This window comes from Ammospiza caudacuta, chromosome 1 (genome assembly GCF_027887145.1).
Source record: "Ammospiza caudacuta isolate bAmmCau1 chromosome 1, bAmmCau1.pri, whole genome shotgun sequence".
Classification (NCBI taxonomy): Eukaryota; Metazoa; Chordata; class Aves; order Passeriformes; family Passerellidae; genus Ammospiza; species Ammospiza caudacuta.
In genome coordinates, this window is record NC_080593.1 from 67,322,368 (window position 1) to 67,340,205 (window position 17,838).

Consider the following 17,838-nt stretch of genomic DNA (forward strand, 5'->3'; position numbering starts at 1 on the left):
AGAAAAGTGGAAAAAAATAAGCAAAGTATTCACAAGCATAAAACCCCAAATAATATTACACAATAAAATCTCTTGCTCTTCTGAAGAGATGGCAAGTTCAGAAAGTCCTTTTCATGGGGTGTAGCTTGGCTCACTCAGTCTCTTATCAGTCCTTCCTGAGCTGGAAAATGCCGTGTCCCAGGCCCAGGTGGGCCACAGGTGCGAGCTCCCGGTGTTTTTCTGGGTTTTCAGTCCAGAGCAGGGCTGATTAGTTCCAGGAAAAAGAAAAGCCACAGTCCAGGGAACTTCTCTGCCTCAGCTAGCTAAAAAAACTGACTAAAAAGCAAAGGAGAGCTCTCTCCCACTGTCCATGCTGCGGACAACACAGTACATGAGAGAGAATGTGTGGGAAAAAGTGGAGCTTCTGCAAACAAACTCCACACTTCTTTTCCCCCCCTTTGCTCTCAGAACCAGTCTAAAAGGCGCAGAACTTAATATCCAGCATAAACAGAACAGACAATTGGGGATAAAACATCATAAAGTCACCCTAGGATAAATATCCAACCCGAACTTCCTCTGACACAGTTTCACACCATTCCCTCGTGCCCTGTCACTGGTCACCAGAGGGAAAAGATCAGTGCCTGCCCCTCCTCTTCCCCTCATGAGGAAGTTGTAACTGCAGTGAGGTCTGTCCTCAGTGTCCTCCTTTCCAGGCTGAACAGACCAAGTGCCCTCAGCTGCTCCTCACACGGCTTCCCCTCAAGGCCCTTCACCATCCTCATGGCCCTCCTTTGGATGGTTTCTAAGAGCTCTATGTTTTCTTTGTACCCATGTCCTTTTTCTTTGCTTGTGCCTCCCAGAGCTGCCCCCAGCACTGGAGGTGAGGCTGCCCCAGCTCAGAGCAGAGCAGGACAATCCCCTCCCTTGCCTGCCTGGCCATGCTGTGCCTGATGCCCCCCAGGACAGGGCTGGCCCTCCTGGCTGCCAGGGCACTGCTGGCTCATGTTCAGCTTGCCATTGATGAGAATAATTTCTGTGGCACTGATTTCCAGTGCTGGAACAGAGATAAATTTACTTCTTTTAAATTTTACATTACTTTTCTCCAGAGAAAGATGTGTCCCTCATGCTGTTTTAATAGCCATTCCACTGTTTCCCTTTCCCTTGTCCATTCTCCCCTGAGAAAGTGACTGCTTGCTTCTCATAACAAATGAAAATTGTAGTGGTATTTATGCCCACCCTTTTTTTCCTTTTTTTTTTTTTTTTGGGGTTTTTTTTTTTTTTTTTTGTTTTAACTGAACAAGGTTTTCAGGTTTTATTCACTGAGTCAGTCTGGTGGCTTAGTGACAGCCAGTGCCAGAATATCTAAATTCCAACTGCCTTCCATGATTTCTCAAGCTAACAAAGGCTGGATTCACTTTCAAAACCTTTTGGGTGGGAGGAACACCAGTATGTTTCTTTCTGGCTGGCATTTGAAGCAAAACAGAGAGGATAGAAGGAGCTGCATTTATTCCCCTTATCTGAAGGAGGGGCACTAAACAGGGCCTTGATGGTTGACTTACAAAGTTAAATGAGCAATTCCTGATGAAACACTGCATAAAATGCCCTTCTCAAGAATGTGAACAGCTTTTGTGCTTTATTGTGAAAGGAGGTGGGATGCCTCTAAGATTAGTTAGTATATATTAAAGTAAATGTAGAATTCTAAAGCAAGGCAAGTGAACTAACCCTGTGGTTAAAAGGCATCTTAGGCATCTTAAAATGGCAAAGCACAGGCAAATTTAAGAAGATAATTCTATGTCACAATTTTTATTCTCATAATTTGACCCTTGCATTTAAATCTCACCACTACAATGACTGTACCAACTCCTCCATCTGTCAGGACAGATTTCTCATACTGTTAAATGGAATAAACATTTGCTTAAAAATATTTCCATCACTGCTCAAAGCAAAATCAAGCAGAATTTGTTTTGGTTTGCTGAAATGCAAAATATTCCCTTCTTTGGGTGAGAACAAAATCTTTTTCTTGTTATCTCCTAGTGAGGTGGGAGAGGGAGCCTCTCTATGCAGACAGACACAGAATCCTGCCTGTGTCAGTGGTGAACTTCTGTTAACATTCCTCTCAGAAAACAAGAGCGTTTCATCTTTTTTAACAGATATATCCAAACAAGCAAATTCCACCACTCTTGAGTGCGTGTACAAAACCATTCTGCACTGAAAAAATTCCATCCCCTTCATATCTGCTGAACCAGCCTGGGTAGTATTACATAGGTGACAGGACATGAAGCTAATTATGACTCCTATGCTCAGAAAGTGCAGTGGCACTATAACTAAATTAATTTTAATCCAAACCCCCTGGCCAAGTATCACAGCAAGAAGAAATGCAGATGCCGCACAACATTATCCAAGAGATAGTTAGGCCTTTGTGAAGAGGGGGGAAAAAGAAAAAAGACAGCTCAATGTTTCCCAAACACAGAGCTCACAGACCCTTCCTGAAAAGACTCTCTCAACTGTGAGGGAGACACTCTGCTGTGTCTCTCTTTTCTCAGATTGTGTCAATGGGGAAACGGGAACAAGGGGATTTTTGTTTGAGTAACCTTTCAGAGCAGGATATCTGTCTCGTGTTCCCCTATCAATTGTCACAAGGTGATAGCTGGCTGCTGTGCTTCAGCGGGTATTCCCTCCCCAGCCCTCTGGCATCTCTGCTCCGTGCTGCATGCCAAGGGCTGGGGCAGGCCAGCCGCAGAGCCCAGCTGATAAGCAATCCCTGTGGCTGCCCCATGGGATAACTTCACCTGCTACCACCTCCCAAACACCTCAGCACCCCAGCTGGCAGCCAGGAGGGCAGCGGGAAGACACAGAGCAGAGACATGATTGGACATAAAGCGCGCAATAGGCTCAGCAGGATGGGGTATGAGAGCAGGATACAAGCAGTAGGTTGCCCAAATGAGCAGAGAGTAATATTAATTGCCCTCAGCAAAAGCAAGGAAATAAACAAAAGCCACTGACAGAGGCACAAGACGAAGTCACAGAACCCATTTGCTACTCTGCTAGAATTGCAGTGGAATAAATATGAGGCAGTGAATCAGGCCATTGCTGTGCTGTGAAGCAAAAAAGGCACATTACATGAATTACCCTCCTGAGAACTTCAATGGGACCTTGCAGTTATAAATCCTGGCAATAGAGCTAAAGTTGCCTCTGAAACACAGACATCAGTAATGCCTGGTCCCAGCTTCCTCATCAGCAAGTTGCATTGTATAATTGAGCTGATTATCCAAGGCAACCGCCTCAAAACTTCCCTAGGCTGTGCCTGAAATACAATATTGCACAGCAAAGGCACGCCCGCCGCCAAGGTCACCAAGAGCAGCGGGGCGCTTGCACCAACCACAGACGTGCCTGCTGCAATCCCAGCTTCTTACAGCAAAGCAAGGAGCTCAGCAGATCACGTTTACAAATCCCTCTTTCAAGGTATATCCAATTCCCGATATCTGTGATAGACCACAGAGCTCCGCCATGCTGCCGGCTCTGCTGCGAGTGTCCCTATGAGTGGGAGTGTTCCACCCTGGGGGAAATTAAAAACTCCCTGAGGGGAAATGCAGTAGGTGAGAGAGGGGCAGGGAGGGTGAATAAAACGAGCAGTGGGACTTTGCCGCGCAGTGCTGAGCGATGGCAATCTATTTTTGTCCCCATAAAATACCAGTTCCTGTGCCTGCTCCTTCAGAGTTGTGAAGTACAGCTACAGACAGCACTGTAAAGTACTGTAAAGTACAACACTGACAGACTTTGGGGGTTTGTGCCCAAAGTGCCATTCCAGTGGCATCTAAGTAAAAGTATTTAATAAGAGTTGTGGAGAGCGATAAAGGCACAACAATACATGCGCAGGAACACTCCAACCAGAATTTCATACTGACACATCTGTTGCCTCATACTAAAATCAGTCAGGGACTTTTTAAACACATTAAAAGCAATGCAAGCTAAAATAATAGCAGAAGGCACAGCTTCTCAAATGTGCTTAGGTTTCATAATGTGATTGTAAAGCATTCTGAAAAAACACCAATTACAAGAAAAGCACCACTATTGGTGGGATGACTGGAAACCAGATGCTCTCTGAGTTTAAATATAGGTGAAGTCAGAAATATTATGTTACTTATTTTTGTCTCCAATACTTATTTGGTTCTTGCTGACGTGGTTCTACAGTACTTAATGCATTTATCTTCATGGTAATGGCGCCATGGGAAGAGATTAAACAGAGTTTATTCAAGGAAGGAGATCTGGATGCTAGTCCAATATCACACTAACACCTTAGCCATTGCATCCTCTGTATCTAAAAGTAATTTTCTACTTGGAGTATGAAGAGCAAAAACATGCAAAAAGAAAAACAGTGTTTCTTTGATTCTTAACTCTTCAATTAAGAAATGCTCCAAAGAGATTTGCACTCTCTTAATAGTAAGCTGGTTATACATAATCACTGGAGGAATTCCTTTCTTAATTAAGGTGTCTAAGGACACAGCACACAAGTGAGTTTTAGTCTCTTGAAACTACCCACATTTATTTTGATGCTGCACTTGAAACAGCCCTGCCCTAAACCCAGTGCACATAAAATATCATCTGTCTCACGTTTCTTCTTGGGAAATCAGAAGAATCAACAACAACAACAAAAATGTAAAGAAAGGCCCAGAGAAAAACCCCTACAAGGGGTTGGAGCAGCAAAGCTACAGCCCAGCCACAGTGGCTCAGAAAGCAGGAGCTTGTCCTTCTCACAAATTTCTGAGACTTATTTTGTACTGACAGGGATACACAACCATGAGCTATTACAGCATGTGCAGTCAAGAAGACAGCATAAGGGGAAAAAAAGCATTTTTGTATTCAATTAGTAAATTTGTAGAGTACACATTTGTAGAGCCACATATTTTATGCTGGAACTGGAGAACAGAGGAGATTGCAGATAAAAGTATGACATTCTTTATCAGTCAAGAAGCCATTTTAGCAATAGGATCCCTCTCTAGAGGATTAGTCACATGAGAATTTAGGGATAACATTGTACTATGGAATGTAGTTATGTTTGTAATCTGGTAGTACAAGATTATTCTTTGCTATTTTTCCTTAGGCCACCAGAAATAGCCTTGAGTCCATCTGTGTCCTAAAAATGTTGGGTAAGATTCAGCTCGGGCAAAAAGGAGAGAATTTATTTCCTGTTCCTCTAAACAAGCTGGAGTATGTCCCATACACAAAGATTCCTATTACGTGCACCATATTAATCATGCCTGATTAAGAGATCTAACTTGAAAAGCATGGAGGATCACCACACATCTATTTTCCCCGCTCTTTCTTGCTTCTAAGATACCAGAGTTAATTATTACTCTCTTCCAAATAATCCTTATTTACAATGGTCACTCTTTATAATGGACATCTCCAGACCATTAAAGCATTCTTGGCCTCTGGAGTCTAATCAGTGTTAAAATTGCAGCCAGGCAAAGCCAACACTTGGCAGATTGATTTGAGCAGTAGTAGTTGAAAACGATCATCTTCTGAGGATGAGTGAGAACAAAAATAATTGCAAAGACATGAACAAGGCAGTGTTCAGCACCTCCAAGAGCTGCACGTGAGAAAAATGCCTCTGGGAGGGATGGACAGAAAAGGTTCACAGAATCAGTTAGGTTGGAAAAAGTCTCTGAGATCATGGAGTCCAACTCTTGACCAAACACCACCTTGTCAACTAGGCCATGGCATTAGGTGCCATGTCCAGCTGTTTCTTGACATTTGCAGGGTTGGTGACTCAATCACCTCCCTAGGCAGCGGATTCCAATGGCTTACCCACCCTTTGCATGAAAATATTCTTCCTTATGTCCAACCTGAACATCCCCTGGACATCTTGAGGCTGTGTCCTCCTGTCCTGTTGCTGGCTCCCTGGGAGAAGAGACCAAACCCCACCTGGGTACAACGTCATGTCAGGCTAGAGAGTGTCAAGGTTCCCCACTAGCCTCTTTTTCTCCAGGCTAAACACCCCCAAGCTCCTCCAGTCTTCCTTCACAGGACTTGTGCTCCAGACCCATCACCATCTCCGTTGCCCTTCTCTGGACCTGCTCCAGCACCTCAAGGTCTTTCAGTGAGAGGTCCAGAAGTGGACACAGGACGTGAAGTGTGGTCTCACCAGTGCCCAGTACAAGGGATAACTGCCCTGTGGACCACTGCTGGCCACACAAGTGCTGATCCAGGTCAGGATGCCATCGGCCTCCCTGGGCACACGCTGGCTCCTGTTTACCCGTTGTCAACGTGTGCCCCCAGGTCCCTTTCCGCCGGGGAAAAGTGAAGGCGAGCAGCTCTGAAAAGGCATGGCGGGGTCCCTGGGAGCAGGGCCGCCAGCCCTCGCTCTGCGGGGCTCTCTCTCGCCGGCCATCGGCGGAGTGAAGCGGCGGAAGGCGCCGCGCCCGGTCTCGAACTCGCGGCCCCGCCGGCGCCACCGCGGTCCGGGCGCGGTGGGGGGGGGGGGGGGGGGGGGGGTGCGGGGGCGGGGCCGGCTCGTGCTCGAGCGCCATGCAAATGAGGGTGGCGCTATGCAAATGAGCGCGCTGGGCTGGCGGGGCGGCGCGCGGGGGAGCGCGCAGAGCGCGCGGGGATGCGGCGGGGCGCGGAGGCGGCGCAGCCATGAAGTACAAGGTGAGCGCGGCGGGCAGCGAGCCCGCACCGCGACCCGCACTGCACTGCGGGCCGGGTCCGACCGCTCGGGGCTCCCCTCCGCACCTCCTCAAGGCGAGCCTGCGCCCGCGGGGCGGCCAGGTCTCCCTTTTGCCTTCCGCTGCGCTGCCTCGGGGCGCAGAGCCCGGGAAGGTGCCCGCGCGGAGTGGGAAACGAGGGCGCAGCGGAGGGGTCGGGCTGCGGGGACCCCCGGGTGCTGTGGCAGTGTTGGCGGTGCAGGAGAAGGAGCTCCTCTCGCTTTTCCCGCTGGTGCTGGCTGTGAATAACGGGGTGAGCCCGGGATCGCGGTGCGTGATGGCCAGGCGCGTTTGGGACAGGTACCCCGATCCTCCCCGGAGCTCATTCACCTCCTTCCAGGCGCTTGTGGATGTTTCCTCATCGCGGTGCGGTCTGTTTGATGGATCACAAGCGAGGGGGAAAAAAAAACCCTAGCATTTTTAAAAAATGGGTAGCCTATCCCCCATACTAATTCCTATCATCCCCGCTTATTCGATAATCACTTTTAGCGACTTTTTACCAGAGGGGGTTGTGGTTGGTTGGTTTTTTTTGTTTTTTTTTTTTTTCCAAAAGACACAAATGTGGAGCCTTTTGTCCTAATATTACTCAAAAACGTCTGGGCAAGGTACAGAATTGCCCACGGGGCATTAGATTACTGTACAGACATACCGTAATCTTGTGCGATTGGAAAAAAAGGGGGAGGGAAGGAAAAACTTTCCTTGCCCTGCCAAAAATAACTTCAGCGTCAATAAAAAGGTGATTTTGGAAATGTCACACGCTATATACTTACTTGGAGGCTGAGTTGCTTTGGAAGTGAAGTCCATCTCTGTACTAAAGTGAGGCATTGTGGTGTGAAAGGGTGCTGATGGAGTGGCAGTGTGTGTGAGAAGTACAGTGATACCCAGGTAAACGTGCAGGGATTTTTGTGCTCCTCTGTACATCTCTGAGCTGAGTCCAAGTTTTCAGAGTCTCTCAAGCCAAACTTTGGGAAAGGTCAGAGTTAAGTTTCCAAAGCAGCTGCCAGTTTCTCCATCTCATGGAAAGACAAGAGAAAAGAAATTGTGTTAGATGTGTAGATGTGGGTTGACAAGGTAATCCGTGGCTTTCACAATTTTGAGGTGGAGCTCATGGCTTTTTTTTTTTTTTAAATCGTGTCTCAAACAACTGACTGATTGGAAGTCTGAGATGAATTTTATCTGTTCAGCCTGGTAGACTTTATACCTGCCTAGAGAAGGTGTTACTCTGAGCAGAAAACATCAGGCACTCGAGGGTAGAAGAGCAGTGTTGCTGTTAGTCCAAAGCTCACAAACTGCTTTCAGGCTGCCCAGGGACAAGGAGCACTTGTATCCCAGTAGCAAAATAAAGGTCCTGCATAGTTATACAGCTTCCTGATTTCTTGCATGCAGGCCAGTGGCCCTGCAAGAATAGGGACAGATAAGGTGGCTCAAAAGGGGGAAGTCTTCCCTGCTCTGTAATGTTTCCTTTGCCCTGTATTGTGGGAATGAGGATTTTGGATTTGGTTTGTGATGATGTAATTCTAGACAGAGAAGACTAGACAGAGAAAGAACAAGCCATTAAAAATAAATAAATAAAAAGAGAAGAATGAGTGGTTTGGCCTCAAAAACCTTCTTGCTGGATTACAGTGTTTACTTTCCCTGGGAAATGTAAAGTAGTTACAGTGTTTAACTGGGACAAACATTCTTAGATCTATTTCTTATCCCTAGAGTAATACACAAAGGAAATACCTGCACATTCGGTCTTTGTTCTTTTGTTCTTTCTATATTTTCTCTCTTTCTTTTATCTTCCTATAGAAAAACATTATTTTTTTTATTGTACACATGAAATAAAGGAATGAAGAATGTTAATGGCCTGCCTGGGGACATATCATCACTTCAGAGGAGGCTTAGCATCCAGGTGCGGATTTGGCTCTGTTTACCTGCTCCCAGTGTTATACTGGGGCCTGTCATTCCTTCCTTTCATTGTGATAGTCTGTAAGGCCTCATTTGAAGAAATTATTGAAATGCTCATTGTAGTTTAATTCAGAGTTTTAACAGTAGGACAGAACAGGAACTGATTCATGGGTGAGACCCTGAATATGTTTCTCCATCACTCATGACTTTGCTTTCAGTGTGACTAAACCCAAGGTCATTTCTGGTCTAGAAATCCTTTTGGTACACAATCTATACATTTTTTATTCAGACATTTTCAAAACTTGTTCCCTCTCTATCTTCTGTTATCTAAGCTTCTTTTATTGTCCATTGCATTTTTCCATCTTAGCACTCAAGTCTGAATCCTCTGAAATGGAAGATCCCTGTGGACTTAAGCAAGTTCAGAATTTTACCTTAAATATGTCTCTACACCACTGTCTAGCTTTTGCACACTGTGTGAAATTCAGTGATTCTGTGACTATTTAAAGCAAAGAGAAACTTAACCCCAGGTCAGGTCCTGCTGTCCCATTCATGTACTGCTTAAAAGCCTGAGAACACAGAAGTTATTTTAGCTGAGCTATGGAAAGATGGGAAAGGTTAAGCATAAGAAATACTTCTGTTGGTTTGGAGCATTTCTTAGTCTTGTTTGTCTAAGAGCTGCTTTCAGAAGTAATTCCTGCAGGGGTGCAGTTGCATGAGGGCAGCACCTCAGCTCTTTGAGGACAACAGCTTGCTTTTGAGCTTAATCCCCATGTACAACAAAACTGCACCCCATCAAGTTCTCACAGGACTCCATTCCAGTGTTCTGTAATCTGGAGTAGGGTCAGCCTTTTCTGGAACCAAACACAGGCTGTGACTCCAAGGATGGAGCAGTTACAGCTAGCTACAATGTACTCTGTAGCAACAGAAATTCCAGTGGGTTTCCATGATGAGGGAGGGACATGGATGGGAGAGGGTGTATCTGGCCCCCAGTTCCTGCACTCTTATCTCAGGCAATAAAAGTGCAACAGAAGCAAAAGGGAGAAGACATTATCATAACAAGGCTTTTGTAGCTGGGTGGCTGTTCACATGGAAGACAAAATAAGAGGGGGAAGGATGGAAGAAAAGGGGACTTGTCTGCTTACTAAAACTTCCAAACAGTGAAAGAGGAGAAGAAAAAAACCCTGCATTCCTTACCTCATTTAAGCCAAAAGGAATGACGTAGATGTAAAGTATGAGGTCTTGATTATCTATTTTTAGATAATTTGTTGGGCAAGGAAGAAACCTAAATAGGGTTCGAAATGCCTGCCATTTGCGCTAAGGCACAGTCCTGTAATATATAGACTTGATTACAATGTCTGCACGCCAAGACAAACAAAATAGTGTCCCTGGGAAGAAATACAATATTCCCAACCAGAAGTGCTTGTGAAAAGCTGCTTGTAACCCTGGCAATGAAAGACTTTGAGTGCTGGACCATGTAAAAGGAAAAGAACTGTCTGTACTTTATTAACCAAATCCTCTCTGTTTCATTTATTCCTTCTTCCTCTTCGTTTCACTTTTTATTTCCAGTATCTCAGCAATCACAGGGTGGCAGTCAAACTCACAAGTAAATAAGAACTGTAAAGTCTTGTAAAATGTAGTTAGGAGAAGAACAAACTGACAAGGGGAAAACCTGTCCAAGTTTGTGCTGTCTCTCTTACTGCCATGGGTTTAGAATGGAAGTTTCGTGATTTTTCTCTCACCTGTGCACCTGCAGGATGAGGTGGCTGAGGCCTAGCAGGGTCAGGCCCACGTCAGCAGCAGCACCAGTGAGATGTAGCCAGAAGGACTGTCCCCTTCAAAATGTTTGGAGGGCCACTGTCAATTTCAGGTTCTGGCTGTAGCCTCTGTGTGCCCTCCTTCCCCTCCCATACTCCCCCTGTAGATTTATATTTGTATACTCAATAGAGGAGAGTGCCCCAGTACCCCAGGGTAGTTGAGAAACTCCAACAGTTGTGTCCACTTGCCCTACCAAAGTCTTGGTGGGACAGCAGAGTGCTTCTAATTCTGTTTTATATGGAGCTGCTGAGGCTTAGAGATGTTACAGGGCTTATTTCAGAGGAAGAATAAGAGCCATGACAAAGCATTGCAGCCAACAGCAAGCAGTTTTTTTACCTGATTTCTAAACTTCTGTCTTTTTATGCTAACAGCTGCTCCTGAGTTATGTAGCTGTGAATCTATTGCATCAGAAACTGGCAGTCTAATCTGTCTCTGTCCAGTAGTTCCTAGTGTTTGATGGGGAAGCAGAACTACCAAATGAACAGCCTTCCGTATTTATTTGATTGTCCCAATTCAGTTTGATTCTAGATAGAGCAAGAGGCATTAGATACTTGTCTGGGATGGTTTTACTCTTGCTTTTAAGGTCCTGCAGGAGGTTGCAGGTTGCATGTTAGACTATTACTTGGCCTAAAGGTATCTTGACTCAAGTCTACTGATTCCAAACAGTGCCATACTATCAAAATACCTCATCCAGGGGGACCTATCGGATCAGAGAGCAGGAAAGCTGTCTAATAGGAAGACTTTATGGAAACATCTGCTGCAAAGGAAAAATGAAAGCACATTTCAATGGTTATTGTCTTAGGCTGCAGAACTCTGCTATTTTGTAGAATATAGTCTAGACATCAGAGAAGTCTCATGAAGTGTTATTGGGAACTTGCTAAAGTTCCTAAGACTGCAGACAAACTCATCTTTGGAATCTTACCATCTCAAGCCCAGCAACAAGTGGGGTTAGAAGACTATACTTGCACTGATACCTGATCACTGAACACTGAACTCCTGTGTGTGGTGTCTGAGGAGAAGTTTGTATTTGTGTATTGCCTGTGCTCCGTTATAAGTACCAGAGTAATTGCAGCAAGGCCAGGTGCATCTAGAAAAGTAGAAAACCAGGAGCACAGAGCTTCCTACATGTCCTATTGCTGTTATCAAAGGTGTTAAGGGCATGGGAGTGCCTTCTGCACACAATAGATCTGCTTAGGTCACTTAAGGGCCAATGGGAAGTCACTCTTGCCATGCTTATTTTATTTGGACTAACTTATTACAGCATTTTAAGTATTTAAATCCCATTCATACCAGTAGCAATTAGGAACCCACCTGTCTCCCAGGGTCCAGAGTTTAATTCCATTTTTAAAGCACCATGAGTGCTTAAGAGGAGTATGCACAGTCTCAGCCTTGGCTGCAGCACTTGTGGAGGACCCTTATCTTGCACTGTTCCCATTTCTGGGTGCACTTGATGGAGACAAGTAGCTGAACTTCTTAGGACATAAAAGTCCACACGCCTCTCTAGGAAACCACTTTCAGTGACATTTGGAATCACAAATGCCTAAGTCACTTTTGAAGAGGCTTCTTTACATAACAGATGCTCTCTGAGCATCCATGAAAGCAGTGGACATCTCCTGTTAGAGCGGTGGCCCCTGAAAGGTGCTTTATGCCGAGCCTTCAGTGGGCTAGATCAGACTATGAAAACAGTATTTATGGCAGGTATTGAGCAATGTTTATTAAGTCAGGCCACTGCTAAGAAAAGCTGCATGTAGAGGCACTTCTGCCTGTAAATGGCTGCAGCTCTCAGCATCAGTGAAGCTGGGTCACTTTACAGCAGCTGAGAGTGCAGCCTCTGCGTATTATTGCCTGATTATCACAGCCTGCTCTTGGCAAGCGCCCGTTTTCTTTTGCCTTTTGGTCTAGACATTACAGTAGTGGAAACTGTCTTAATTTTAAGGAGCTCATTTTTCCACAGCAGATTTGGACGTAGTTTGTGTTTGACATGAAACAGGGCTGCTAAAGCTATAGTTCACAGTCCTAGAAACACAAGTGCATAGCATGACAAAAATTGTATATTTTTTTTTGTCTATAGGGATGAGGCCTATTCTCACCTTTCTATTTTTATGTTGGTTTTGAAAACACTTTCTTCACAGTCAGAGTGGATCAGCCTGCCAGAAAAGGAAGAGAAATGAGAATGGGTTCACTCTACAGGAATGCAAGTCAGCACATCAGAAGCCCTTTCTTAAGCAGGCCTCATTGACAGCAAGGTTGAAAATTTTAGCAATAGCAATACCATAAATAATTTGGCAACAGCAAGTCTTAGAAAATGCTGAAGGAGCCTAGGATCAAATCTCAGTTCTTCCAGCAAATGACCTGCTTAGCTGAAGACACAGAGAGGAAGATACAGATCATTAAAAAATCAATAATTCTCTTTCTAAAGAAGTTTCTGATCCAAAGGGTTAAGTACAAGACAACCAGAAGTGTGCACTCTGTTTAAGATACAGCTAGCAGTAGGTGGTGTCATGAATGCCCTTGTCCTGTGGACCTTACATCCCGTTAAAATGCTTAGGGTAATAAACCAATTTTTACTGCTACAGGAGGGCGTATTTACAAGCAGATATCTTCTTTTGCTTTCTGTCTCTCTTTTTATACTGCTTTATTTTATTTGCAACCCAGGAACTGCCCAAACCAATCTCTCACAAGATCAAGATCTTACATGATGAAGCTGAAGTTGAGCTTCAGCCTGAGATTGAACAGAGTAACCAGAATTGCTTAAAACTCATTTGCACCTTCACCATCCCTCTTCTCTGGGGGTACACTTACCCAGAAAATGTCAGCTTGCCAAAATTGAGCTGTTCTGGGAGGCTTGGTGACTTTTGGCCACTGCCTGTAGGATGGAGATGGCTCTGACTGGACCTGGCAAACATCAGCTGCCAGCCAGGCTTGGCTCCCCTGGAATTCTCATTCACAGGCAATGTGCCTCCTGTCCCACCAGCCTGCTGAGGGCTGGAAGCAGCCTGGAAAGAGGAGTTCCTGAGCTTGCTTTTCTTTAGTTAGCTGGACTCTCAGGGCATCCCAAATTGTAACTGCTGTGTAGTATCCCAGATGGTGACACTGAAGTGACAGAGTAGGATGGCTTTCCCTTCTAATGAATTTTTATTTTTTGAGAGACCTGGGGGAAGAAGAGCATGTCCTAGTTCATCGAGGTTCTAGACTTTAAAAAAAAAATTTAAAAACATACTTTTAAAGCTGAAGCCGTCAAACAAGGGAATTGGTGGCAATACTGAGGTCCTGTGTCTACATAGCTGTGGTTTCTTGACAATCAAGTGGGAATTGTTTCCCCAGAGCCGCAGAAGGAAGGGTTAATTTTGGAAGGAGGGTTTGGGTTGGTTTTTTTTTTTTTAAGGAAACTTTGTCTGGGAGAGGACTGCTCCCAAATGCCAGAAAGTGGAAAACTGAGAACTCAAAACACACGTTTTGGGATTCTTTCTTTCCGTACTTTTTTTCCCCCCTTCTGCTCTGCTTCTTCAATTCTTTAGCATTTAACATCCGATCTCCTTTCATTAAGTTTTTAATTGCTTGCCTGAGGGAAAGAGGTTAAGTTTTACATCTGCTTTTTGATTCTGATGTATTGTGGTTTAATCACAGTGAGATCATATTTACTCTAAGGGTATTGTTTGCATGCTTGATTTTTTTTTTTCCTCTCTCCCTGTTGATGTCACAAAAGGCACACAGCCCTCAGACAGATTTGAAAAGGCCTTTTAAAGTCATGGAACGAGATCACACCCTTCCTTGGGTGGGGGTGAAGGAAACCAGTTACGAGGGTGAAGCATATACAGAAAGCTTAGTGAGTTAGGTGTGGTGGAATTTCCCAAAATATTAATAGATCTCAGAAAGGTAAGTCAGGGGATGTGATTTGTAATCCCAGAGAGAGTAAAGAGAATGCTATTTCGGCACTCCTGTCAAACCCCAGGAGTTCAGGGGGAATGAGAGGAATGAGAGGAACATGCGATGAGTGGATCAGCGCTCTGCCCGGCTCTAGGTGTTTCTGTCGTGCTCCGTGTGTGACGCCCGCGATGGCAGCATCGCAGGGTGGGTGGTGTGCCAGCCCAGCGGTGCCTGCTCGGTGCCAGGCTGTTGTCCCGGGCTGTTGTCCCAAAGGAGCATTGTCCCAGCCGTGTCCCCTGCCCGCGGAGCCGGGACCGCCTGTCCCGCTGGCTGCACGCAGGGAAAGGGAGCGCCCCGCTCCCCTTGAGCTCCTCCTGCTCTGTGCCATGCACGTGGGGTTTGGGATGAGGTACAGCCCTGGCGGCATCAGGAACAGCTTATTTAACACCTAGGATGTTATGTTTCTGTGATTGCCTTTGTAATGCCTCTCACCCCCTCGAACTGATACAAAACTGGGCAAGACAATAAACCAAAACTCAGTCAACAGATGAAAGAATATTGTCTGAGCAAACAGAGACAGCCTGGGGTTTTTTTTCCCTTCTTGCCAATGGAGAATTATCATTTTGTTGCTCTCAATAGATACGAGCCAGAAATCTTTCTTTTCAACTCACTTTTCCATTGGGAAACATCAGGCATGGCAATAAGCTGATGCACTCAGTGCAGAATTGTGAAGTATTTTATTCACACAGGCTGGAGCACCAGTTGGAATTGTTTGGGTGAGCAGCACTTGACCAGAGAAGTATCTTTGTTAAACCAAAAGCTTGTGGGTTTTGGTGTTAGAAAGCAAGAGAGTGCCTGAAAAGCAGAGCTATGAGCTTTGCCTGAGGAGTGAACTGAAGCATTACCATGGTGAGCACTTGCAGCTGGGCTCCTTATTTTGTCATCAGCTGGGAGAGCCAAAGGAGCTCAGAGTTCCAGAGCCACACTCAAGCTGGGTGCTCGGGGCCTTTCCCCTGCTGCAGCTGTGGTAGCTGTGACACCCTGCTAGTGCAGAGGCTCCTTGATAGGGGCTGTGGTAGCACTTCCTGCCGCCTCTCTGTAGCTGCACACTTCATCTTGACATAAAGGGCAAAAGCCTGCACACACTTGTTGCTGGCAGTGAGTTGTTTCAGGGCTGTACATGGATGGGGGCTGTTGTGGCCAAGCGTTGCCATTCCATGGTCCATTCCCCATGTCACTGCCCACAGGGACCTGCCCAGGAACATACCGGGGCAGCTTTGTGTGTATCAGGTACTGCCTTTGCTGTTCACACTGCCTTCTTCCAGGTTTGAGCAGACCAGCAAAGACATTTTTTCAAAGCTGAATGTCTTATTCAGTGACCTTATTCATTCGACTTCTGTTAAGTAGCCTTTGTGATAGGTTGCTTGTTACAGATAGACCTGTTACCTGCTGTGTCTCAAGAGTTGCTTTCCTTGCCAACACGGCACAATGAATGCTTTATTCCAGGGGCAGTGACAGTGAGAAATAGAAAAGGAGAAAAGAACCAAAGTTAAACTGTCCACTGACTCTTGCACTGAAACCCTTCTGTCAGAAGGCACAATAGAGCTAAAATTTTCCTCTCTTCTATGAGTCCTGCTTGTAGGCAAATGGTGTATCTCAGAATAAAACTTTTTACAGGGTTTTCAGAACAATCGTTTTATCTCACAGGCAGATCATTACTGCTGGGCCTAATGCAGCCCTACAAGGGTATGTAAATGTTTAAGCTTACTTTGGAATACCAGTCATTCATTTTTAAGAAATCTAAAAGATGGGAATCTGTATCAAAAATATTATGAGATGGATAACTAAAAGTCATCCAACCAAAATTAAGCTACTGGTTTGTTCACAGACATTGCCCCCACCTTTCCTTCCTTTGTTCCTCCCTTCCTACTCCCAAGCTAAACATAGGAGAGAAGCTGTTTCTCATTTTAAGAAACAGTTTGCCCAATAATAGAAAAAAGGGGTCCCACCCTCTTTCAGTGAAGAGCAGAGGCAATTTTCCCAGTCGTGTTTGCACATAAACTCTACACACAGGAAGCAATATTCTAAAACAAGACAAAGCTGAACCAAAAATACGCCTCAGCAGCCAAGAGTGGGGATCAGTATCCTCCTATTGCACCTCTGAGGGATGCAGCAGGAATCCTTTGAGCTCATGGTTGGTTGAGCCTTTTCCTCGAGCGTTCATTCATCGTGGAGCTGGCAGAGAGGTTCGAGTGGGCAGCCCTGTGCTGGGAGCCTGGCACCGCCGTGCTGGGCCCTTGAGGAGACCATTGTGTTTAATCTCCTGGCATGTCATTTGTTATTCCTGCCTTCGCTGCTATGGCTCTGGGCACCTCACACACTCTCATTACCCACGTCACTGCCTATGTTTACTCTAACACAAGTGGTAGATGTTTCCACTCTTCTCTTTAACTCTTGCCTCTTTTCTGCCACTTAGCCTCATCAACAAGCACCTTCTTCATTCTCCAGACTATGAATTACAGAATTCTGTCAGTTCTCCTCACTGCAGAGAAGGGCAGCCAAAACAGGTCGTGATCTTCAAAGTATTTTCATGTGTCTTCATCCAACTGCAAATGTGTCAGCCACCAATTGCCACAGGCTAAGGAGAGAGCAGACACCTCTGACAGTTCTGTAATAGACTTCATTTATACAGCTGAATTTGGCATGTTGTTCCTCCAAGATTTGAGAAGAAAAATAGTTTACAGAGTCTTATTTTTTTTTGTTTGGGTTCTGCAAGTAGAACAGCTGACAATTTTCAGAGCAGCATCTCTTGCTTACTGGGTCATGCATCCTAGGTGCAAAAGAAAGAAAAATCTGAGGTGTACAGAGAATACAAATTTTCCCTTTCCAGCTTTTATCTAATGGACTTTAAATGGCATTAAAGGAAACCTCAGACAGAAGTTTCAAATCCCAGGTTCACTTTACCCTAGAGGGAGCTTGAAAGCTTTACTTTTGTCTCAACCAGTGTAGAAAGTTGGGACCATGGGCACTGTAATCTGCATTTGATCTTGAGAGTATCCATTTCCGTTCCCTTACTTTTAGACAGTTTCTGACAGAGTCAGCAGAGTCTGCTGAGCCTTTTCCTGCAATATGTTCCAGCTGAAATCCCCAGGCAGCAGTCATTAGGGTCAGGCTCCATTTTCACTTTGACCTGCTGACAACTGAGATAGCACTTTGTTAAACAGAAGACTGTAAAACTTCCGATTTTCAGTGATTTTACATAAGATGCTTTCTACTGCACTCATGAGCCCAAGGTTAAGAGGAATTTAAGCTTCTTGAGAACAAATGTGGGGTTTTTTTGTTTTGCTTGTACAGAGCATTAACACCGTGGGGGCCTGACCCTGGCTGCAGCTTCCAGACATCCCAGTATTGCTAGCAAGGCTTGACACAAGAAGCTGAACTGAGTCTTTCCAATCTACCATTAGCTGCAGAGAAGCACTCATGACTTGAAGTAGGGCTGTCACAACACTGGGAGCTCAGGAGAATGCAGCTGCTGCGCAGAGACCACAGGGACTTTAGGATTGTGAGGAGGGCACCACTG

The 17,838-nt window shown here is 45.3% G+C and overlaps 1 protein-coding gene across 2 annotated transcripts in view; it reads left to right on the forward strand.

Moving 5' to 3' along the window:
- The first annotated feature begins 6,598 nt into the window (after positions 1 to 6,598).
- The window catches only part of NEDD9 (neural precursor cell expressed, developmentally down-regulated 9), a 37,162-nt gene continuing 25,922 nt past the window's right edge, over positions 6,599 to 17,838 (forward strand). The window contains exon 1 of one of the 2 annotated variants that reach the window (XM_058801285.1): positions 6,599 to 6,630. In XM_058801285.1, coding sequence (XP_058657268.1) covers positions 6,619 to 6,630 — 12 coding nt within the window. In that variant the 5' untranslated portion in view covers positions 6,599 to 6,618. The remainder of the gene's footprint in view (positions 6,631 to 17,838) is intronic. The other variant, XM_058801294.1, reaches the window with a different exon arrangement.